We start from the raw sequence: 23,131 nt of genomic DNA, 5'->3' as shown, positions 1-23,131 counted from the left end.
GTTCCACAGCAGAGACTGGAGTGTCTGTGCATAGGACCACAGTAGTGGCCAGAAACCATTACGTAGTGTTAAAAATAAGAAGGCACGATTTGAGTTTGCCAAAAGGCATGAGGCCGACTCCCTAAATGTATGGCGGAAGGTGCTCTGCTCAGATGAGACTAAAATGGAACTTTTCGGCCACCAAGGGAAACGCTATGTCTGGCAGAAACCCAACACATCCCATCACCCCAAGAACACCATCCTGTGGGGATGTTTTTCAGCAGCAGGGACTGGGAAACATGTTGTTCAAAAAAAAGTGGAAGAGGAAGGTGTGGAGGAGGCCATTGCTCTGCACTGCATTATCCATCAGCAGGCTCTTTGCAGCAAATGCCTGAAGTTTGACAATGTGATGTCTTTCATTGTGAAATGCATCAACCAAATCAGATCCAGGGGCTTAAAGCACAGAAGGTTCCGTGCTTTTTTAGAGGAAATGGAGTCAGAATATGGGGATGTGCTCTACTTCACCGAGGTACGTTGGCTCAGCAAGGGAAACATGTTGAAGAGAATTTTTGAGTTGAGAGCGGAAGTGAAAGCCTTCATGGAGAAAGATGGGGTTGCTGTTCCTGTGCTAAGTGATCCCAAATGGCTCATGGACTTAGCTTTTTTTGTTGATATCACACATGAGCTTAATGTACTGAACAAGAAGTTACAAGGCCAGGGGCAATTTGTTAGTGCTGCCTATGACAACGTGAGAGCATTCTCTACAAAACTTATGTTATGGAAAGCCCAGCTTTCTCAGACAAACCTTTGCCATTTTCCAGCATGCAAGGCACTCATGGATGCAGGCACACCATTCAGTAGTGAAGAGTATGTGGAGGTCATTTTGAAGCTACAGGAGGAATTTGATCACAGATTTGCAGACTTCAAGACGCACAGAGCCACATTTCAGATTTTTGCGGACTCCTTCTCCTTTGATGTGCAAGATGCCCCTCCTGTGCTTCAAATGGAGCTCATTGACCTGCAGTGCAACTCTGAACTAAAAGCCAAGTTCAGGGAGGTGAGTGGAAAAGCAGACAAGCTTGGGCAATTTTTGAGAGAATTGCCCCCCAGCTTCCCTGAGCTTTCACAAATGTTCAAGCGGACCATGTGTCTTTTTGGGAGCACATACTTGTGCGAAAAGCTCTTCTCTACGTTGAACTCAATAAGTCCAAGTACAGGTCCAGACTTACTGATGAGCATCTTCAAGCCCTACTTAGGGTCTCAACTGCTTCATCCCTGCTTAAGTCAAATGTGGCTCGGCTATGCGAGAGGAAGCGCTGCCAGATCTCTAGCAGCAAGAAGTAGGCAGAAGAAGCCATGTTCAGAACAGTTTATGTTCAATGTTCCATTCATGTTCAGAAAGTGAAATGTTAAAGAACTGTTAATACAGATATTTGAATCTGAATAATAATAATTACATTTCTCTAGTCAGCAACTATATGTGGTTTCTTCAGTCTTCTATATCTGCTGTATTATTATTATTTTCATTTTATTTATTTATTACTGATTGATTTGTTTTTTTCTTATGAATTTGTTAATTTATTTTTTCATCTTATTTTGTGTTAAAAAATAAAAATAAAGACATTTGATAACATTGGAATGTTTTTTAGTACTTTTCTTGTGGGAAACCTGATGCGGCCCAGCCTCACCCAGACTCTACCTCTAACGGCCCCCGGGTAAATTGAGTTTGAGACCCCTGTTCTAGAGCAAACCCTGTTTCAGTCTGCCTGTGACTTGAGACTGGGACGGAGGTTCACCTTCCAGCAGGACAATGACCCGAAGCATACTGCTAAAGCAACACTTGAATGGTTTCACTGGAAGAATTTAAATGTGTTGGAATGGCCTATTCAAAGCCCAGACCTCAATCCAATTGAGAATCTCTGGTTTGACTTGAAGACTGCTGTTCACAAGCGGAAACCATCCAACATCCAACAGCTGGAGAAGTTTTGCCATGAAAAATAGGCAAAAATCAAGTGGCAAGTTGTGGCAAGCTCATAGAGACTTATCAAAAGCGACTTGCAGCTGTAATTGCCGCAAAAGGTGGCTCTACAAAGTACTGACATTAAGGGGGTGAATAGTTATGCACGCTGAAGTTTTCTGTTATTTTGTCCTTTTTGTTGTTTGCTTCACAGTAAATAAAAAACACATCTTCAAAGTTGTAGGCATGTTCTGTAAATGAAATTATGCAAACCCTCAAGCAATCCATTTTGCTTCCAGGTTTTGAGGCAACAAAACATGAAAAATGCCAAGGGGCTGAATACTTTTGCAAGCAACTGGACAATCAGAGAAACAACCACAAAAAAGTAACAGCTCTGGACGAGATGGACAGGTTGTATAGGTTGTCTTAGAGAGATAACAACTTCTAAATTAGCATTTATTTCTGACTGCCATGAGAAACTTCAGGGGTAATTGCTGTTAGCAATCATTACCCCTGCTCTCAGTTTCACTTGACATGCCAGTCGGGGTAATGATTGCTAAGAGAAAAATAACCCTGAAGTCAAACCAATCATGATGCTCAACAAAACAGTAACACCGCCCTTAAAAAAGGACCCAAAACGTCTTACGTGCAACCGCTATTTACCATCCATTAATACATGTCTCCTTAGGCCGTGACCTCTAGTGGCCCTAGTTAGTATTACCAGAGCAACTGAAGAAGTCAGGGCGCGTAGTATATTGAAAGACAAAGTCCAGTTGGGAGGAGGTCCGGGGGATGGATTGGTCAAACAACAAAGGACATTACCGAGGTGTGACAAGGGAAACCAAAGTGATCAATGAGTAAGGTTGTTAGTAAGGGTTCGTATGAACTTAACCCTAACCCCAACTCTACACCAAGTATTACCAGGGAAGAACACACCAATCTTCAAACGACTGGAGATTTACAGGGAACCAGACCCTCATCATCATCTGCGACGCCAACCTCAACCCCAACTTAACCCCCATTACAACCCCTCCCACCAACTAGACGGCTACACAGCAGCTAAAACTGAGCACATCCTCCAAATCTGCCAGGACTCCCCACCTTACCACAACTGTCCAAACAACCAAGCACCACCGTCCCCAATGCAGATGTTTATTTCTCCCTCCTCAACTTCTCTCCACATCTCACCCCATCACAGCAATAGACCCTCAGAATAATCAACAATACCATAGTCAAACATTTCCCCACACTCAAAGCCATTCCTCCAGATCAATTCAACACAGAAGAGGATAACCTCACCTGGACCCCCCCTACAGCCCACCAGATGTTCAGGAGCTGATACGACCAACTCTAACTCCATGATATTTAAATACACACACACCCACCCACCCACAGATCTTCAGGCCAACACAAACGATTCCCAAACCAGAAACCTCAAACCCCAACCCAAACACAAACCTAACCCAAACCCTGAATTAAGTCCAGTAATAAACTCTTTACTTTAACACTGTTACAGAGCAGCCAGAAAGAACCTCTCCAGTGTAGTTTAATTTGCTTTACGGAAACAAATGACTGCACCAAGACGTATGAGGACAATGTTTCCATTGATGGCTCTGGACAGTTTGGTCCAAGAAGGACTGCACCGACAGCTTCCCTATGAGTCTTCACCTTAGATTACATGCCTATATCCATGTTAAACTAATCTTCAGTTAGTTTGAAATCCAACAATAATGTTCTTTAGCAAGTACCTGGCAGACGGCGGGGAAGTGTCTCCTGCTGACGTGAAGGCCGTCGAGGCCCAGAGGGAAGACAGCAGCCAGGGCCATCATGCAGCCCACTGCAGTCATGTTGTTCAGGTAGGGCTGAGAGTTCTGAATGTACCTGCAGCAACACACACACACACACACACACACACACACACACACACACACACACACACACACACACACACACACACACACACACACACACACACACACACACACACACACACACACACACACACACACACAGTTCTGCATTTCTAGATATATAAATGAATAAAATGTAATTTTGAAAAAAGGGAAAGGTTCAGCTGTTAAAATGGTATGTTTACTGTGTGTCTGGCCTCTGCACACCCTTTCTTTCTCACATAGTCCAGTCAGTTCAAACTGGTCTGATAGCTCGGCCTCATATCCGTTAGTCTGAGCTTTTACCTGACATTGCTGTTGTAGATGTTGAAGGTGAGGCAGACGATTCCCAGCAGGATTCCTAACCCAGCGAAGACAGACACAGACACGAAGATGTTCTGGGACAGGTAGCGGAACTCCTCGATGACCACCGTCTGGTCTGCAGGGGGGCCTGGGCCTGGAAACACAGAGGAGGGGGGTGAGAAATGGGAAGAGACTTTATGGAAAAGAACGGATGAGGGGAAGACATGCTTTAGCCGATTAGCTGAATGCATCCCTTGTGTTTCCCGTCTCTGCTTTACTGTGTATCAGTGCAGTTTCCAGCCGTGCCTCCGCCTCTCTGTCCCCTTGATGTTTGTTGTGAATCACAGTCACTTAGTGCGGCTCCATTACCAAGGCATTACCATTTAGCATTCACATCGCTACTAACTCTGGTGGGCGCACAGCAGGGTTCAGGACTGAGAGATACTTTCACTCTCCAGTTGATTTCACTCATTGACCTCTGCTTTGCATTATTCATCAGCCATTTTCCAATTTTACCAAGAAATATTTGAATAATAGTACAAGGCCTGTTCAATGATGCACAATGTGCATTTGAATAAGGCTGAGAGAAACCTAAGAAATGCATTACCATATGATACGCAGCTATGTATCAAATAATTATATTAGCCGTGATTTTCTTTTTTCTATTGAAGCAAAATGGTACTTCTACTTCTATTTCGTAGCACAAACCTGTCTTTTCAATGACAACAAATGATGGTGTTTCTTCTCTTATCTTACATTGGTTCAAATAAATGTAAAACACAGCAGTGAGTTGTTACGGGACATCATTGTGGACAAAGGACAGACAGACCTAATGGACCTCCATAGAAAGAGTCTAAATTAAAACTTTTACAAATAGAAACCCAACAGTCCATGGGTAGGTGGGTTTACCTCCGTCAAACAAAACAGGATGTGTTCTTAACAGAGCATCCGATACATCTAGTAAACCCGCTGGTGTATTAATGTAAATATTTACAGAGTTTACATCTAGCGCAGGAGGGCCAGATACAGAAAAATATATGAAGGGAAGGGCCATTCAATAGATGTGAGGTATACTGCCTCATGTGTTCAGTTAAGTTATAAGTTAGCAAAATCAATCAAATGTAGGTCAATTCTGATTGATTCTCTCTGTAGGGTTTAATTTGTGTTCTTACAAACAGTTGGCTGTTCATCCATTTAAACAGGAGCCTCAGATTGCTTATAACAAAGGGAGGTATAGAGGGTATATTTCAAGCTTGTTATGCAAATAGTTTTTTTTTCTCAATTTTGTTTGAAAAAGTTTTCAACTTTAATTGACAGAATTAATTTGAAAAGTGGGCTTATTAACACATGATTACTACTGTGTAATATATGTTTACATGTTCTTATATTTAAGACGTACAATATAAGACAAGCACAAGCCATATTCCATTTTACTTTAAGAATTTGCTGAGGGGCCGATTCAAAATGGACAACGGGCCGCATTTGGCTCCCGGGCCGTAGTTTGGACATCCCTGATCTAGCATCTAGGCTTCAACCTGATCTCTTCCCAAAAGAAAGGAATTGGGAGTTATTGTATTCCAACATCTCTTGTTTTTTTGGCTACATGTAGTTCCAGGGCGGAGTCCAAAGTAAAGCTAAAACTGCATTCACATGATACGCAACTTTCCCACCATGAGGTTGGCGTAGACTTACGTTTTTGTAATACGAGCTATCTGTGTCTGGCCATCAAGTGGCTTCAAAACACCGTCGTAGTGCTAACGGTGCATTGATCAGTTTATATCCTGCAGAGACAAGAGTCTGTGAGTGGAGAGGAGTCTTCTGCTGGAACTAACTTCAGGCTTCACTTAACTTCTAATGAAAGACAATCAGGTCTGTAACTGAGCTTGAGCATAAAGAACAATAAATTACCATAATACAATATTAATATAATCAATAAAAACCTCCCTTTAGCGCTCAGCAATCAATAAAGGAATTATTCTGAATATTACAGTTGCTTAAAGCAATGAAGGCAAATAACCGCCACATTTGCAGCAGTAGATAACAGTGTAAATCCTAAGTACTGTACCCATTTTTATAGAGAAAAACATTCAGGTATTTTAATGGGGCTTCAAACAAGTCCATCAGTTCAGGTTCGGATCTAAACTTCTACAGTATTATCGGAGCAACAGTGAATAACCATTAAATTACAAGAGTTTAATTATACTGTAGACATTTTATTCTTATCAGGAAAATGTGAAATTCCCCTGAAACTGCAGTTTTATTGGATTTACTGGTGCACAAAATGCAAAGCAAATTCAGAAAAAAGCAAACATTAACCTTGAAATTACTCAGCAATCACTCAGTGATGTGTGCCAAACAAATATATATATATTAGTATGCAAACCTATCATGGTCTACCTTTCTATCAATCTCTCTGTAACATAGTGTTCAGCTCAACGTATTAGCCCATATAAAACTTCAGCAAAGACTGCATAAATAACTTCATTTTCCTGATGCTTTGTTTCTTTGTGTTGTCTAAAATATTAGTTGCCAAATGAATGAAAGTGTCCTTTCCTGGCCAACATATCCAAACCACAGCTTCTATGTGCACCTCCTGCCACAAAAATAATTTCAGTCACGTAGAATTATAGCTTTGACAAAATGACCTGACCGTGATGAATATCCAGTCCAGCTAATACATCTTATAAAGGCTTTGCACAGCAATTTGGATCAGTTATGATGATGATTTAAATATCTGCAACATTGTGTACCATGAGTGTGTAGCTGAAATCACTGAGTACGAAAATGAATTAAGGGGGGAAGGAAGTCGGGGGAAGGGGCTATTGGCCTTTACGCTGCTGGCCTGATTGGCATTCGGCTGGTTTGATCCCATCACATAAACGTCTCTAGTCTTATCTAATTTTTGTATAAATACTCTGCCTCTTTCCTAAACTAAAGCAGGATGGAGGGGCAGGTCGTCTCTGCATGACAGAGGGAGAATAGGAATGTGTGTGCGTCAGTGTTTCCTACAGAAGCTTGAGCAGTGACAGAAGCCTCAGGCAGAGCCGCGCTCATCTGTGAGTCTCGGCATCTTTGAATGAGATGTTAACACCAGCTGTGATGTCACGGGGTCTTAAAGTCAGAACGGTTCAACCAAGCGAAGAAGGAGGATCTGGGTCCATGTTTATGGAGAAAAAGGGAGATCTGAGCTGTGTGTCCCCCCCCCCCTTCTGATCATGGGCAACACAAGATTACTGGCTGATGGAATGGACATGCTAACGGCGTTAGCTAGAAGCCAGACGGATTATCTGGAGTGTAGATTGATGTGTTGTACAGAAACATGGCTGCACCAAGAGATATCTCACAACGTCTCCATCGATGGCTTCCGGACTGCTCGGGTTGCTAGTGATTAGACCGAGGACTTCATCATCAGCCTGAGTCTTCAGCATGTCTTCATCAAGTCTTCATCATGAGCATGAGTCTTCATAATGTCTTCATCATGAGCCTAAGTCTTCGGCCTGAGTCTTCATCATGAGCCTAAGTCTTCGGCCTGAGTCTTAATCATGAGCCTGAGTCTTCATCATGAGTCTGAGTCTTCATCATGAGCCTGAGTCTTCATCATGAGTCTGAGTCTTCATCATGAGTCTGAGTCTTCATCATGACTCTGAGTCTTCATCATGAGTCTGAGTCTTTATCATGAGTCTGAGTCTTCAGCATAAACCTGAGTCTTCATCATGTATTCACCATTAGCCTTAGTCTTCATCATGAGTCTGAGTCTTCATCATGAGTCTGAGTCTTCATCATGAGTCTGAGTCTTCATCATGAGTTTGAGTCTTCATCATGAGCCTGAGTCTTCATCATGAGTCTGAGTCTTCATCATGAGTCTGAGTCTTCATCATGAGCCTGAGTCTTCATCATGAGTCTGAGTCTTCATCATGAGTCTGAGTCTTCATCATGAGCCTGAGTCTGAGTCTTCATCATGAGTCTGAGTCTTTATCATGAGTCTGAGTCTTCATCATGTATTCACCATTAGCCTTAGTCTTCATCATGAGTCTGAGTCTTCATCATGAGTCTGATTCTTCATCATGTATTCACCATTAGCCTTAGTCTTCATCATGAGTCTGAGTCTTCATCATGAGTCTGATTCTTCATCATGAGTCTGAGTCTTCATCATGAGTTTGAGTCTTCATCATGAGCCTGAGTCTTCATCATGAGTCTGAGTCTTCATCATGAGTCTGAGTCTTCATCATGAGCCTGAGTCTTCATCATGAGTCTGAGTCTTCATCATGAGTCTGAGTCTTCATCATGAGCCTGAGTCTGAGTCTTCATCATGAGCCTGAGTCTTCATCATGAGTCTGAGTCTTCATCATGAGTCTGAGTCTTCATCATGAGTCTGAGTGTTCATCATGAGTTTGAGTCTTCATCATGAGCCTGAGTCTTCATCATGAGTCTGAGTCTTCAGAGGGTCTCTGTGCTGTGGAGGATGTCCTCTGTTGACTTTTTTTGCTCATTTTAAATTATGTTTTAAGAAATATTAATTTATTTGATTCTGATATATGTCAGATAATCTAATTCCCCTGGGATTACTGAAGGGTCCTGATGCTGGTGATCAGGGCTTCTTCTGCCTCCCGTGTTTTGCCAGCTGGTTGTTATGCAGCAGAGGATCTCATGTGTCACACCTCAGAGTGATGCAGAGGATTACTTTAAGAACTGACTTCAGAAGCGCGCTGTTCATTAGTCATACAGCAGCTTTTTTTGATGCATGTCATATTCAGGGAACACAACATAAAACACGGAGGAAAAGAGGCCTTTTTATAAAAAATGTGGGTACAAATGGTCTTTCATCGCCATCAAGCTGAGCATATCTAGAGAGGCCTACTGTAGCGGGGTGTTAACGCTTAACAGTACATTGAGGGGGATGGAGAGTGTACTAGGGTTATCAGCAACGATCAGGACTTACTACTGGATATTCAATTAAAGGATTTTAATTGCATTAATTCACTTTCTGCACACTTCCAAAAAGGATAATGATCAATTAATTATTAAGTAAGAATTCTGGAGGCAATATGCTGTGCACACAGTCAACAGCTCTTTACAAATGAAAGATTCATCAAACTACAGACACACACAACTAACAACTCATTTTCTTCATTAATCAATATACAATACAATAAGAACATACTTTAAGTTCAAGTCTGACATTGTTCATGCATCTCAGCAGCTCCATTTGCAACATCAACATGGACAATAAAATAAAATAAACAATTAAACAGACATTGAAAATAACATTACAGTACAATAATATTAATACTATCAAAGTGAGTTTAAGTGGCAATATGCTGCATATTTATTTTAACATTGACGAGTGCACAAAGAGTATGATTATTTCATCCTGGGACCCTGTACGTAGCTGGAGTCAGACACAATATTAATATGTTATCAGAGGTTAATTCGATTTCCTCAAAGGGTAGAGCAACAATATGGAGCAGCTTTGAATGGGGGTACAGGGATTGGACTACTTGTTGGTCCACTCACCACAACACTTTGCCAGAGCAGATCCAAAGACAGGAAAGAGATCCGGGATAAGGAGCTGCTCTACTACCCAGCATGCTCCTGGCTGATGTGAAAGTGGAATGCTCTCCTCGATCTTACCCAGCAACAGGAGATCAGAGGCGGTTGTGTCCACATGTAGAAACCAGTGGTAGGCTATGTTTGCGCCAGTGTAGCTCAGGCTCAGAGAATACATCATTGTTTTGGTTGCTGCTGCACAATCTTCCTGATACTACATTGGGAAAAAAATGCCCTTCAGGAATGAGAATCTGTTTTAGTTTTTTCTTGTCAGCAGAAATGCACTACAACCTGCAGTTTGCTGTTCAACCATGTTTTGTGCAAGGACAACAAAATCTATTCAACCATGAATAAATTTCCTCAATTTCCCTCGGGATAAATAAAGCTTCTTGAATCTTGAATCTAAATGCAATAAATACAGCCCTGATGATGATGATGATGATGATGATGATGATGATGATGATGATGATGATCATGAGGAGTAGGAGGAGGAGGATTGATGATGATGAAGATGATGACCAAAAGTCAGATGACACCTTGGAAACATGTCTTACCTCATAGAAACATTAAAGTAAATACTCAGTGGATAAAGTTTACTGAATGCACCGTTCAACATCTTAAAGAAGGTTAACACCAATTAAAAATATTCCAGAAAATAATTGTATAACACCTTTTTTGCTGGGAGATCCTACAAAAACTGAATTACGCTTTGTAGCATTATTGCCAGATCACAAGAAAAACGTAACTTAAGTAAAAATTAACCAATTTGGGGCAGCGCTCTAATAAAAGAGGAAATATGATAGCCCAATGATTTAATACAGTCTCATAATAAGTTGGAGTTCACTCATGGACTTCATTTAAAAACACACAAAAGCAAGTAAACAGTTTCTTTATAAAATAAGTATTTATTTACAACTAAAGATACACAAACAACTTAATAAAAAGAGGTGGAAAATGAACAACAATGAATGGGGAACGCATGGATGTATGATGTTACACACTGTATGATGTATGGTTAATGAGACAATAAAAAAGTGAAATTGAAATTGTGGGAGGAGTGGGCTGTGTGACAGAAAGTATATGAAATGTTCTGTGGGAGATGTTAAATCAACTCATTCTCTACAGGTGTTAGCACTAAATGTTAGCTATGGTAAATGCATTAAATGTTAGCTATAATTAGCTAACTACTGTGGTTAGCTAAATTAGCTAGTGAGCTAACTACTGCGGTTGGCTAAAGGCTCATGCTGCTGGATTAGTGTTGTTACATGTTATTTTTTAATACAGTGAGTAAGTAAAACGTTAAAAATGATCTTAATGTTTATGTTAAAACAGTTTTGGCCTACTGTTATATTTTTCATGGTGTTTTAACATTAAACAAAGATCCAAACAGTGTTTCAGAATTGAAGTCAGATTAAAACTGAATATTAGAGATAAAACAAACTGTGTGTAGCCTGGAAAAAAGCTACTAGAAATATTATAAATCATCCTCTAAGGAATCTGGATTTTGCTACCCAATGTAATTGGAATATGGCCAGTAGTTCTCAAGGAATCTTTTTCAAGAAAGACATTTTGTACCATCAGAGGGCAGTGACACAAATATGAAACTTAATAAGAAAAGGCAAACTGTCACTATTGTGCATAAGGAGTCTGAAATGTGTCCAACAAGGTAAACTAAGATAGTTTACATGGTATGTCAAAATCAGTATGTCATCATAGTGACGATGTCAGCATGAAAATATGTGTATATAGCCCAAAGCACCGCAGGGCCAAGTACAGACTCACCAGCAGGGCTGCAGCCAATGATAACTGCTATTTCCACAAAATGTTCTTTATCATGATTGCAACAGTTATTCCTTGTCAATAAAGAAATTAGTTATGCGGTTTTAAAAGACGATCCAGAATCACAATTCCTAAAGATGATGCACAGTGCATGCGAGTGGGTGTTGGTGTTAGCTGAATGCAGATACAGATTGTATCTCTGCATGCGTGTTGCTAACAGAGAAAAACAGAATGTGTGTGTGTGTGTGTGTGTGTGTGTGTGTGTGTGTGTGTGTGTGTATGTGTGTATGTGTGTGTGTGTGTGTGTGTGTGTGTGTGTGTGTGTGTGTGTGTGTGTGTGTGTGTGTGTGTGTGTGTAAGAGCAAGATTCCATTGGGAGAAAGTGTTCTCCAACACTAATACCTCCCCCCTGCCCTTGATGGTGGAATCGGGACAGTATGTAACCATGGTGACTGCCCCATAATGGTTGCCAAGGCAATGTGAGAGGCAGCGATGCAGCAGTGGTTGTCAAGGAGACCGAAAAAATGAGGGAGGAGATTGTGGACAAATACTGGGAAATGAAGGTGGGAGATTGGATTTGAGAGGGTGAGAGACAGAGAGTCGAGGAGATGAAGAAGGGATTAGGGAAGCATGGATTGCAAAAACAGGAGGTAGAGAAGAAAAAGTAATATGAGTGAAAGAAGGATTTGGAGAAGAGGACTTGTTTGTAACACATCAGCAAGTAGCAACCAATTTACACCCCAGTCCTCCGCTGTGTCCCGATCCGCCCCCTCTGTACTTAGACTAGCTGTGTGAGAGCATGAGTGCGTCCCAATGCAAAGTCTGGTAAAATGCACTCAGGATGGTAATCTCATAATGACGCATTCACAGGAGAAGTGATTTACCACGAGGTTGAGCACAGAGCCTTGCGACAAAAACAGCCAGTTGAGTTGTGTCTCTATGGTTACCACGCTTGCTAGTTCTCGCCCCTTCATACATCTGTCATCAGATTGGTTGCGTGTAGCAAGGTAAGTGGTAAACAAGATCAAAGTTGAAATATTTTTGAACTGACCGCAGCAGACAATTTCAGGCAGTGCATGTGTAGCCTTTTTGGTCTAGTCTGGTAGCACCGTGGGTGTACAATAAGAGCTGGATCCAGCGTCGGAGGCGGGGCCTCGTTCATTCCTCTGAGAGTTGCTCATTGGCGCATGAAGACAAAATGCCCTGAGATTCTCGAGAGCAAAATGTAACAAATTACCCATCATGCCTGGCTGTCGAGAGCATAGAGCATGCACAGTTGAGTTTCCCCTTAAGGCCCGCCCCCGATCTCCCGCTTCGGCTCAGTAGAATGAATAGAGAGAAAAAATACATCTGGATTCAGCTTTTAGTGCATTTTACAACTTTTATGTTTTTAATAAGAGCTATAACAGGGTTCATACTGGGTAGTATATTTAGTTCAATTTAATTTAATTATCCACCGATTTACAGACGTCTCTTTCCAAATGTAAGTCAATGGGAAACAGTCTTTCTGGTTCCGGGTGGTGTCACGGACTGATATAAGTTATAGTACCCGGAGTGTGGCCACTATGAATATTTTTGTACGTACTACTTCTACTGGTGTTCGGAAAAAAAACACCAGTTAACATTTGGTCCTGCTAACGATTGTTGGGTACGATCTAGCTAACTTGTGCAATTTCAGAAAACGCTATACGGTTGAAATATATTCAGTATTCACAGTGCATGACATTGCAGGACACTAAGAGAGGTATCCAAATTGAAACACTCATTAAAGTCTGCATGAGGTCCAGAGGGGAACGAAGGGTCAAACAAATACCGGACTTTCACTCTAAAGCCCGCTGTTTGTATCCCGTGTAAACCTTCACCAATATTCTTTATTTTTTATTTACTGTCGTATCTTAAATGAAATTACAAACATACTAGACGGTTGGAGTTGACACACTGCAAACATTTTCCCCGTTCACAACATGCAGCTCTGGTCACCTTGAGCAGGCCTGATTCTGTCATGTCACTGCCAGCAAGGACACTGCTGCCCTCCAATACTGGCAGGAGTGAGTGAGTGTGTGTGTGTGTGTGTGTGTGTGTGTGTGTGTGTGTGTGTGTGTGTGTGTGTGTGTGTGTATGTGTGTGTGTGGACATCTCGACAAGTGCCTTTGGCTGACATGCACGTTGAAACAGTTTTTTTTTGGTAATTCCTCAGCTCATCCTCTGTCCCACAGCATCTGCTGACTACCAAACCCATTCCAGATGGCCCAGACAGACAGACAGACTGCAAGCTCCGACAATCAGAAACACAGGTGTCACACACACACACACACACACACACACACACACACACACACACACACACACACACACACACACACACACACACACACACACACACACACAAACCCCCTTTACCCCAAACCCATGCTGTATGGCTCAGTTATTTCTTCACTTCACCTGTAATCACTCGCTCATTTAAAAATAAAGAAGTAAACAGAGCAAGACTCTCCCTCGGGTCAAAACCACAACAGGACACCACAAGGATGACCTTGAATTTCACAGCTCTGCTCATGTCTACACAGCTGTTTTACCTGCCAAGAACACTTGCTTAAAACCAAATCAAATAAGTAAAAGAGAACAAATGATGGAATAACTGCTGAAATGTACCTTTTACTGAATTTATCAAAACAACATGGAGGTAAACATGAAAGAAATGTTCAAATCAAAAACATAGCATACAGGAAGACCTTTTAATGAAAGATAGTGAAACATACATATAAAAAACTTTAATAAAGCAAATAAAACACTCTCTCTTCTACTGAAGTAAACAATCTTTGGATGATTTTCAGAATATAAAAAATGTTTTTGTAAAAACATAAATGGACATTTGAAAGCAGTGGTATGGTCTTTCGAAATAACAATGTCATATTACTTCCCAAAGAATTTTTGGCTTGCTCTGCAAATCAATGTGTTTAGTTCTAGAATAGTTGCCGCAGCCCACACCCGCCTCCCCAATCCTCAAACAATCGATGACCAGAAAATCCAATGGCTGTCTCTGAGAGAACAGCGAGAATAAACAACTGGAGGTTGATCCATTAACCATCGCATCATTCCACTTTGTTTTTACAAAATCCCTCTTCAGTTTTCGGAGCATTAACCACTTTGTGATGTGCATCACGGTGCTCAGAGAGGCAGAACACACACACACACACACACACACACACACACACACACACACACACACACACACACACACACACACACACACACACACACACACACACACACACACACACACACACACACCTGACTGTTTGCCGATTAAGGAACACAATTTCATTCTCAAAGTCAAGGTCATGGGGCCCCATCCCATTGCATCACCACCTAGATTGCTTTCTCCTGCTCTGTTTAGACTGTCAACTAGCATCTGTTATTTATTGCGTAGCCGCCGAGGCCCCCATGTTCTCTCAGTCTAGAGCACCTCTCAGCCCTGTAGCTGAGCCTTTGCTGCTGCTGGATCACAGCTGGGGGACGTTCTCTGCTCTCACACGCATAATAACACCTGACGGACTGATTGATGAACAATCACAGCCCGGAGTGCGAGGGAAGGAGAGGAAGAGGAATTAGAGGGGGAGAAGGGGAAGCTGCAGGAGAACAGCAGGGAGAAGGAGGGAGAGAGAGGGGTGTGAAGAAGACGAATATGCTTCACCTATCCACTTGTCGTTCCCATACCAGGACAGATTGCCTTTGGTGCTGTCGTAGTATCCGATCTTCTTATAGCTCCCTCCTGCGAGAGAGAAAGGGGAAGGGGGGGAGACAGAGGGTTACAGGATGTCTCTAATGCTTATACATTCAGTTGCTAAGTACAGTTTACTTAAGTATTTTGTCATACTTCTACTGAATTGAGTATTTTGATTTTATGCCACTTTTTACTCCACTTCTTTTATATAACACTAACTACTTTTCACGTTTAAAAACACATGACATGTTTTATGTATTATATACTGTAGAGCTGTACACCTTATTTACCCAGTATTTCTTTTTTATTCTAAAATGTGGTAAACATTACAACATTAAAAAAGCTGGTACATGCATTTGCAGGCCTTTAAAACACAATAATATAATATATTTATTTCAAAAGAGCTATAGTACATATTGAGTACTTTGAATACATTTTGCTGATAATACCTCTCTATAAAGAAGCACTATTCTTCTTTAGGGTCTTTTTGCATTTAAAATGGAGGTGTTTTCCGCCCTGAAAAGCCTCCATTGGATTCCTTTGTTTACTTCTGTGACATGACTATGTAACACTCAACCTTATATTGGCTAGCACTCCAACACAATGTACATGATAGGCTAAGGGGCGGGACATCTCTAAGTGGTTGACCAATCACAACAGAGCCAGCCAGCTAACCAATGAGAGCAGACTGAGCTCTGGTTTCAGACAGAGGGTGAAAACAGGTGCTGCAGCACAGGCAGTATGAGAAAAATAAAGAGCTTTTTGAACATTAAAGCATGGAGACATGTCCCAGGAGAGGTAACAAATACTGATACGAACCTGAAGATGAGTAGAATATGACCCGTTTAACATTTTGAATTCTGGACTTTTACTTGTAATGGAGTAATTTCAGACCAAAGTGTTTGTACTTCTTCCATCTCTGAATAAAAGTTCCTCCAGGTTTGCTTTCAAACCTTAATACCAACCCATAGTTGTCATTCAGCAAGTTTTTACTGTATTTTATACAATACAGTTTTATATAATATATTTTATATATAAGTCAAACATTGAAGAATATTTGAAAAGTGGGTGTTGCTGAATAGTACGGAGCCCCAGATATGACATGGGAAAAAAATAAAATAAGTTGTGGCCACGAAATAGTAATTCGTTCCCACGAAATACTATTTCGTGGGAACGAATTAATATTTCGTGGCCACAACTTATTTTATTTTTTTCCCATGTCATATCTGGGGCTCCGTAGAATAGGAAAAGGGTTATAAAGAAAATAATTAATGAATTTCTCAAAGGCATCAAAAAGGAAATTATGTGTATGGGTATTGAAACAGTATCCAGCCCTAGTTTTGTTATTTAAATACCCCAGCTTACGGTTTAATACATTTGTCTTTTATGAAAAAGGTATTAAACAGCAATTTAATTGAATGAAATGAATGTATAGTGGCTAATCCCTTGTTAGATTAAAGGAAATGTATACAATTATATAAAGCAGCTGCTCTTGTATAGCTTCCTGTCGTTTTCACACTCAATAAGTATTCAGTGTTGGTTTATAAAAGGTTTTTTTTTCTCCTCCTGGGAAATCATGACAGACAGTCGCCCTCCTCCTTGTTCTGCCGCTCCACACTTTATGAGATCGTTCCTTAATGACATCCAGGCCAGAGGGATTCCTTCAAGCCTCTTTAATAAATAAAATAAAATAAAAACTACCCATGTGAGAAATGTGCCTGTCATCTGCTGGAGAACATTCCGGTTGATGCTGTAGTAACGCTTTAAAATAGCACAGTGAGCTCAGGCGCAAAAAACACCAACTGCTGACCCCGCCCCCCACAGTCACCATTAGGCAGGGTTACTCCTGCAGGCGACCAACACCACTCTACTCAGAAGTCTTCTTGAACGCTCTTCGGCTAGGTAAAGGCAGCTAAACCACTCTCTGAGACACGGGAGAGATCGAGCTGATGGAAGTTACGGCCGGAGGATTGACAAAGACATTTGCTGCAGCCACGAAGTGACATCTCCTGCCTAACCAATGCTGAATATCTCTCCACCACTCCCCCACCCCGATTTAGCTGGTTCTGATAGAATAATCAACCTTCTGCATGACAAGACATAACAAACAGATCACTATGACTTCTCTATCCGTGTCTAAGGAGACAAAAAACTGCTTGCTCAGAGAGGGGAGTGGAAAGTGATAAACTAGGTCAAAGGTATGGGCTTCCTTGGAAAATATTTTCCTCAACATTGACTACTTCTTTTCTGGCTGGTCTACCTGCAAGTACCATCCAAACTCTGTAGCTAATTCAGAATGCAGCAGCTGGGCTGTTCTTCAACCTCCCTAAGTTCTCCTTACTTCTCTCTTTAGTAGCTTACCATAATCCGCTTCAAGACACTGGTACTGGCCTACCGTGCTGTCAATGGATGCGGTCTGACATCCAGGACTTGGTCAAACCATAAACAAAAAAAAGACAACCTTCTTATGTCTGACTTTTTGAATAGATTTGTATTCACTGAACTCGCTTTCAGTGTCCACAGAGGCCACAAAACAGTTTGTGGGAACTAAGGTACTCATGCACCCAAAGCCTATTTAACCAATGAACTTCTAAATTACTGGTCCAGTATAAGGTCCGTTTCATGGACAGCAAGAGAATGTGATACACTTTTAACAATATGATCAACGGGAAGTCCGATGATCATCTTTGGAAGAGTCATTTGGTAATCCATCCAATCAATGAAGAGACTTCTCACACAGAACCAGAAATGACAATATCATGCCAACGGTTCAAAAAAACTTAGGGATTCACGACAGGAATAAGGATTGGTCCTTTGAGGAACATTAGAGTTCATAAAACATGTAATGGTAGTCCATTCGAAAGTTGGAAGTATATTTTTCGGGACGACACATGTTGCTAACGATGTAGCCTAATTCTAACCTTTAAATTAATAAACCAATTGAGTTAAGAACATACAATTGCATAATGGTTGTGAATGTTGTCTCAGTTATATTGTTATTTTGCAGCTTATTTCTGGACAAAAGGGCCAAAATCAGCTCTTTATTACATTACATATCATTTAGCTGAAACATTTATGCAGAGCAACTTCTAATACACGCAATCAATCATAAAGATAATGGGTTATTAGTTCTTCATCGGAAAGAGTTGTGAGTTCATTAGTTTTACAAATGATTTTATGGCCAGTTTGTAAATATAGCTCTATGAATTATGGATTATTAAGTAACGGAGGCTACCACCATGCGACTGAGATATTGTTTAGGGATTAGTTACATATATATTTATATTTCCTTCCAAAAACCTACAACTACTTACTAATACAACCGTGGAACTACAGAGGCCATTGAATGTTTGTGTTAAAAAGCTGCAAGGGGTTTCACCGAGTATTTTATTTCAGTGTTTATCTTTTTCCCTTCAGCTTAAACTGGACCAAAGAACAGCCCTGGGCCAGCCCACTCCCAATTAGCATCAAACTAATTGCAGCTCAGAACTGACCTTCCTCTTGTGGGATGATAGAGGCCAGCACCAACAAAGGAAATCTGCGAAACAAGCTTAATTTTTGATCAGTCCAACAAGTGCAGAGAGCCTCAGCAGCCCCAGATCTCGGCGCTGTGAGAGAGACACAGAGTGCGGACTGAACGGAAGAACACAGGATCACTGATCAGAAGGCAGCCAGCCAGGCAGAGCCACACGCCACTACAGATAAGAGCCAGCATCGCCCTGTGATCACTCAGCCACCTCTATCCTGCTCCAAACATCCCACATGAAGACTGGCTGGCCTGCGGGTTCGTTCACAGTAATAATTGGATTGTTGTAGAAGAGAAGTTATGTTTCCAGTGGCTACAGACTACTGCTGAACAACAGTCAGTGTTCCCTACGAGGAACAAGAAAGAAATGTATCAAAGGACACTATCATTAAATGACTTGACACTAAAGCCACCTCTTTGAGACTGTAAGTTGCAACTGTGTTTTATGATATATGGTGAATTGTATGCACCCAAACACATTATCTAACCACCTGAAGAACAGCATGTTAGCGCTACATGCTAGCACATGTTCTTTTTGATATGATAAGTTGGATTAATTTAGCTTGTAATCAATTATAAAAGTGAATCTAGAGCAAAATATCATTAGGGAATGGGACTAAAACAGCGCCGTACCAGGTGAAGTGCAGACATTGTCATTAAACATTTGATCATCTCAAGCCAAAAATTCAGATTACATTTTGGAAACTTTGAGCAACTAAATTGAACTCTGTTTGCCAAGTAAAGTGCTGAAGTAAAAGACTGAAAAGGTAACAATTGCTGCGTCATTGGAGTGGAATCCAGTTAAAAGTCAAGTAGATGTTTCTACTCCCTTTCAAGTGGAGAATCTACAGCAAAAAAACGTAGAAGACTTGACATATATTTATAGAATTCTGTCTGCCTGTTAGCTGTCTGCCGGACCGACTGCCCACATGGACTGTTGTCACCAGAAAACTTTGTTCCACGTAAAATTGTTTTTCTTTCTCTCTTTCGAATGGAACGCCTCCTATCTTGGAGTTTTGGGTGTTACTGTGACACTGGAATAAAAAACATGTTTAAATATTAGTCCCCCAGGCATTTCCCTTCAGGTGGCTGATCTTGAGTTTACAACCCCTGGCTTCCGTAAACTAATCATGGATCAATCCAAAGAAGAGAAACAAATGATCAGTTTGGAGATGCTCAGGAAAACTGAACAGAGCAATTATATTATTAAGATGTATACCAAGTCTCTAAACCCAACCACTGCTGCCAGCTTGGAAAGCCGTTGAAAACCTGAGACTACATGAACAAACGATCCATTAAGCTCTATTTTCCATCCATTTTCAAACTTGTTCGTGAAATCGTTCTGAAATAAAGAGATATGTCTCTTTTGGTTAGGAAAGTAAAGAACAGGGCCGTTGAAATGGCAACACATCGAGGACATTAAATCAGTCTGCTGTGAGCAGTGTGAATGATATCAAACAGACAGCGCCTTCATGCAGACACAGTTCATTGCTCTGCATGGCTGAGGAAAGAACAACAAACTGCAACGGATTAAAGTCATAATTAAATACAATCCCGCCCATATATTTTACTCTATGAGGCTGAAGCTATGTTTATTGTGATATTTTTAAGTCGAATACTTTTTAATTGTATTTATATTCCACGTATGGGGAAGAATCAAATGGGTTTCTATAGGTATGTGTTTTAGTGATTTCAATACAGGTCTGTCTACACATGCCAGTGTATTTTTCTCCCCCCTCCAAAAGAGTTTAGATTTTTCCTTTTAACAGATACAAATTGTCATGTTCAGGTGAATAACAGTATGTTGTTTCTCTCCTGGGACATGTCTCCATGCTTTAATGTTCAAAAAGCTCTTTATTTTTCTCATACTGCCTGTGCTGCAGCACCTCTTTTACCCCTCTGTCTGAAACCAGAGCCCAGTCTGCTCTGATTGGTTAGCTGGCGGCTCTGTTCTGATTTTAGAGATGTCCCGGCCCTTCTCACGCACAATGTGTTAAAGCGCTAGCCAATAGAAGCACTAGCGTAACATAGTTATGTCACTAAACAAAAGAGTCCAATGGAGGCGTTTCAGGCAGGGCGGGGAGTGTGTGGGAGTGAAACCCCCCAGAGAGAACACAGGGACTTTAGCCTTTGCAGACCACTATATAACACCCTACAGGAATGGGAAAACCCCCAAAAAGCAATAGTTTGTGTTTACAGAATAACTACACGTATATATATATATATATATATATATATATCTGACTTTACAGGCCGTGTTATCACATATGTTTGCTTTGCGGCTCCAGACAAAACTGACTTGGTGGCTCTTCTGCGGTAACCGTAGGCGACCCCTGTACCAGACTGATTTATTTAAATTAATTCCATTTTAAAGCAGGGAAGTGCTGGGACATACCTTGAAGCTGTTCAATCAGAGTCCAGGCCATTCGAGACCCTTGAGCGTCAAATACAACATGACCCTGAAAGAAAAAGCTGAATTTTAATATTTCAACACCCACCTCCTTCATTTAAACTCTCCCCTCTGTCTTATATTATTAAGCACCCTCTTCCCTCTGAGTGAACTTACTGAAACTCCTTCGAAGGAGCTGGTGTTCATGGCTCGGTAGATCTCAGCCGTGATGTCTCGGTTGTTGTAGTTGAAATCTTCCAGTCGGTGACCCTTTGCCTTCAGGGGTCCCACGGTCTTGTTGAGGGCCAGGGCTAATGCCCACACAGCATCGTAGGCCAGGGGGGCCTCCTGGAAACCTCCCGTCTCCTCTGGGTTTTTTCCCCCCAGTTTGGACATCAGCTGGGCTATGAAATCCTGAGAGGTCTGCAGATGGGGGGTCATGAGGAGAGATAGTGACTGGTTATAAATGTTTTTCAGAACATCTGGATCAGTGGGTCTGAATGTGTTGATCGCACATCCCGTAACATACATCTAAAATTATAATAAAATGAATGAAAAGGCAAATAAGTAAAACGTTATGGATATTTTGAGAGATATTTTTTCAGATGTTCAGTTTATTCCAACTTTATGTGTCAGCATTCTTGATGCTCCCTTCGGAAAACTCAGATCCTTTACTTAAGTAAAAGTAAAAATACTATGTTCTTAAAATACTCAGACTTAGGTAAAAGTACAAATATATCAGCATCAAAATGTATTTAGAGTGCCAAATCTAAAAGTACTCATTTTGCACATTGGCCCTTTTCATAATAAGAAGTATTATCACTCAAATGTACTTCAAGTAAAAGTACTTTTACACAGTATTGATCTTTCGTCACAGTATCATATTATATACTAATGTAACTTTATCCTATTTTTATACATTTAAGAGCATTTTAGTATTTCAGTTTGTCAGTGTGGACCACATTTGCATACTTGATGTACTTTGTAGATTAGTAGCTGTGAGAGCCACTTTTTGTGTTTATTATGAATTAAATATTTTCTAATTCATTTAGGTCTTAATATATTCTTTCGATTCATGAATTTGTATTAATTTAAATATTCTGAGAATAGTTTGGATTTATTTGATCAATCAGCTGTTATGTAAGGAAGGGGTGGGATTGAGCCTCGGGCGAAATTGTCTTGAGCACGGAACGGGGAATCGGTACCGACTTTGACCTCACGTTAGACTGATCATTTTCGTTTATTTGTTTGTTTAATTTTATGGAAGAAGTAAATAAATCAGCCAAAGGAAGGCAAAGAAATCAGCGCCTGCAGAGCTTTATTTGGACCGTTTTAACGTGTGAAGCAGAGCCCTGTTAATGTGTCTGCAATATCCTACAAGGATCAGCCACGACGGTAGTGAAGTACTGCATTATACAATATCACAATATCATGTGTTTTAATATGTACAAAGTAACTGTGAAAATAAAATTAGGGAGTAAAAAATACATCGTATCTGAAATGTAGTGGAGTAGAAGTTTAAAGCAGCAAAGACGGAAATAGTCCAGTATAGTACAAATATGTCAAAAAAGTACTTAATACTCGAGTAAACATACTCAGTTACTTTCTAACACTGGGTAGCACACAACTGGTTTCAATTGTAACTTCTTACTTGGCAGGCTTAACTAACGGGCAAAAGGTCTATTGAAAATGAGATGCCAAAATCATTTGTTTTAGTGCCAATAAAATGTCCCACATCAGGGCCCTGTAGAACGGTGGCTTCCAAAACAGCCACAGAACAATCATGACACTGTTGTTGTCTGCTGCCCATATAATCACAGAAAGTCTACAGTGTGTATTTAATTCGATGTTATTTTTGAAGCTGGATCTATCAATTATGATAATGTTATACCTACCAAAATATTTCCGAAAATCTCAGGACGTGGGAACATCAGTATTAAAAGTTCCAATGTGGCAAGAAAACATGAGCGGATTTATTCAGATTATCTAAACCACTACATTTGGCTGTAATACGGTGCACTCTAATAATAGATGGTAA

The 23,131-nt window shown here is 40.7% G+C and overlaps 1 protein-coding gene across 2 annotated transcripts in view; it reads right to left on the bottom strand.

Annotated features, from left to right (window-relative positions):
* Positions 1-23,131, bottom strand: part of gabbr1b (gamma-aminobutyric acid (GABA) B receptor, 1b) — a 179,545-nt gene that overhangs the window by 34,699 nt on the left and 121,715 nt on the right. For both annotated transcript variants that reach the window (XM_063900078.1, XM_063900079.1), the window contains 5 exons: positions 21,271-21,516; positions 21,100-21,163; positions 15,149-15,226; positions 4,132-4,282; positions 3,685-3,817 (listed from right to left, as the gene is read on the bottom strand). In XM_063900078.1, the coding sequence (XP_063756148.1) occupies positions 3,685-3,817; positions 4,132-4,282; positions 15,149-15,226; positions 21,100-21,163; positions 21,271-21,516 (672 nt within the window). The remainder of the gene's footprint in view (positions 1-3,684; positions 3,818-4,131; positions 4,283-15,148; positions 15,227-21,099; positions 21,164-21,270; positions 21,517-23,131) is intronic.

Source organism: Eleginops maclovinus, chromosome 13 (assembly GCF_036324505.1).
Source record: "Eleginops maclovinus isolate JMC-PN-2008 ecotype Puerto Natales chromosome 13, JC_Emac_rtc_rv5, whole genome shotgun sequence".
Classification (NCBI taxonomy): domain Eukaryota; kingdom Metazoa; phylum Chordata; class Actinopteri; order Perciformes; family Eleginopidae; genus Eleginops; species Eleginops maclovinus.
This window is presented reverse-complemented; position numbering and strand designations above follow the sequence as displayed.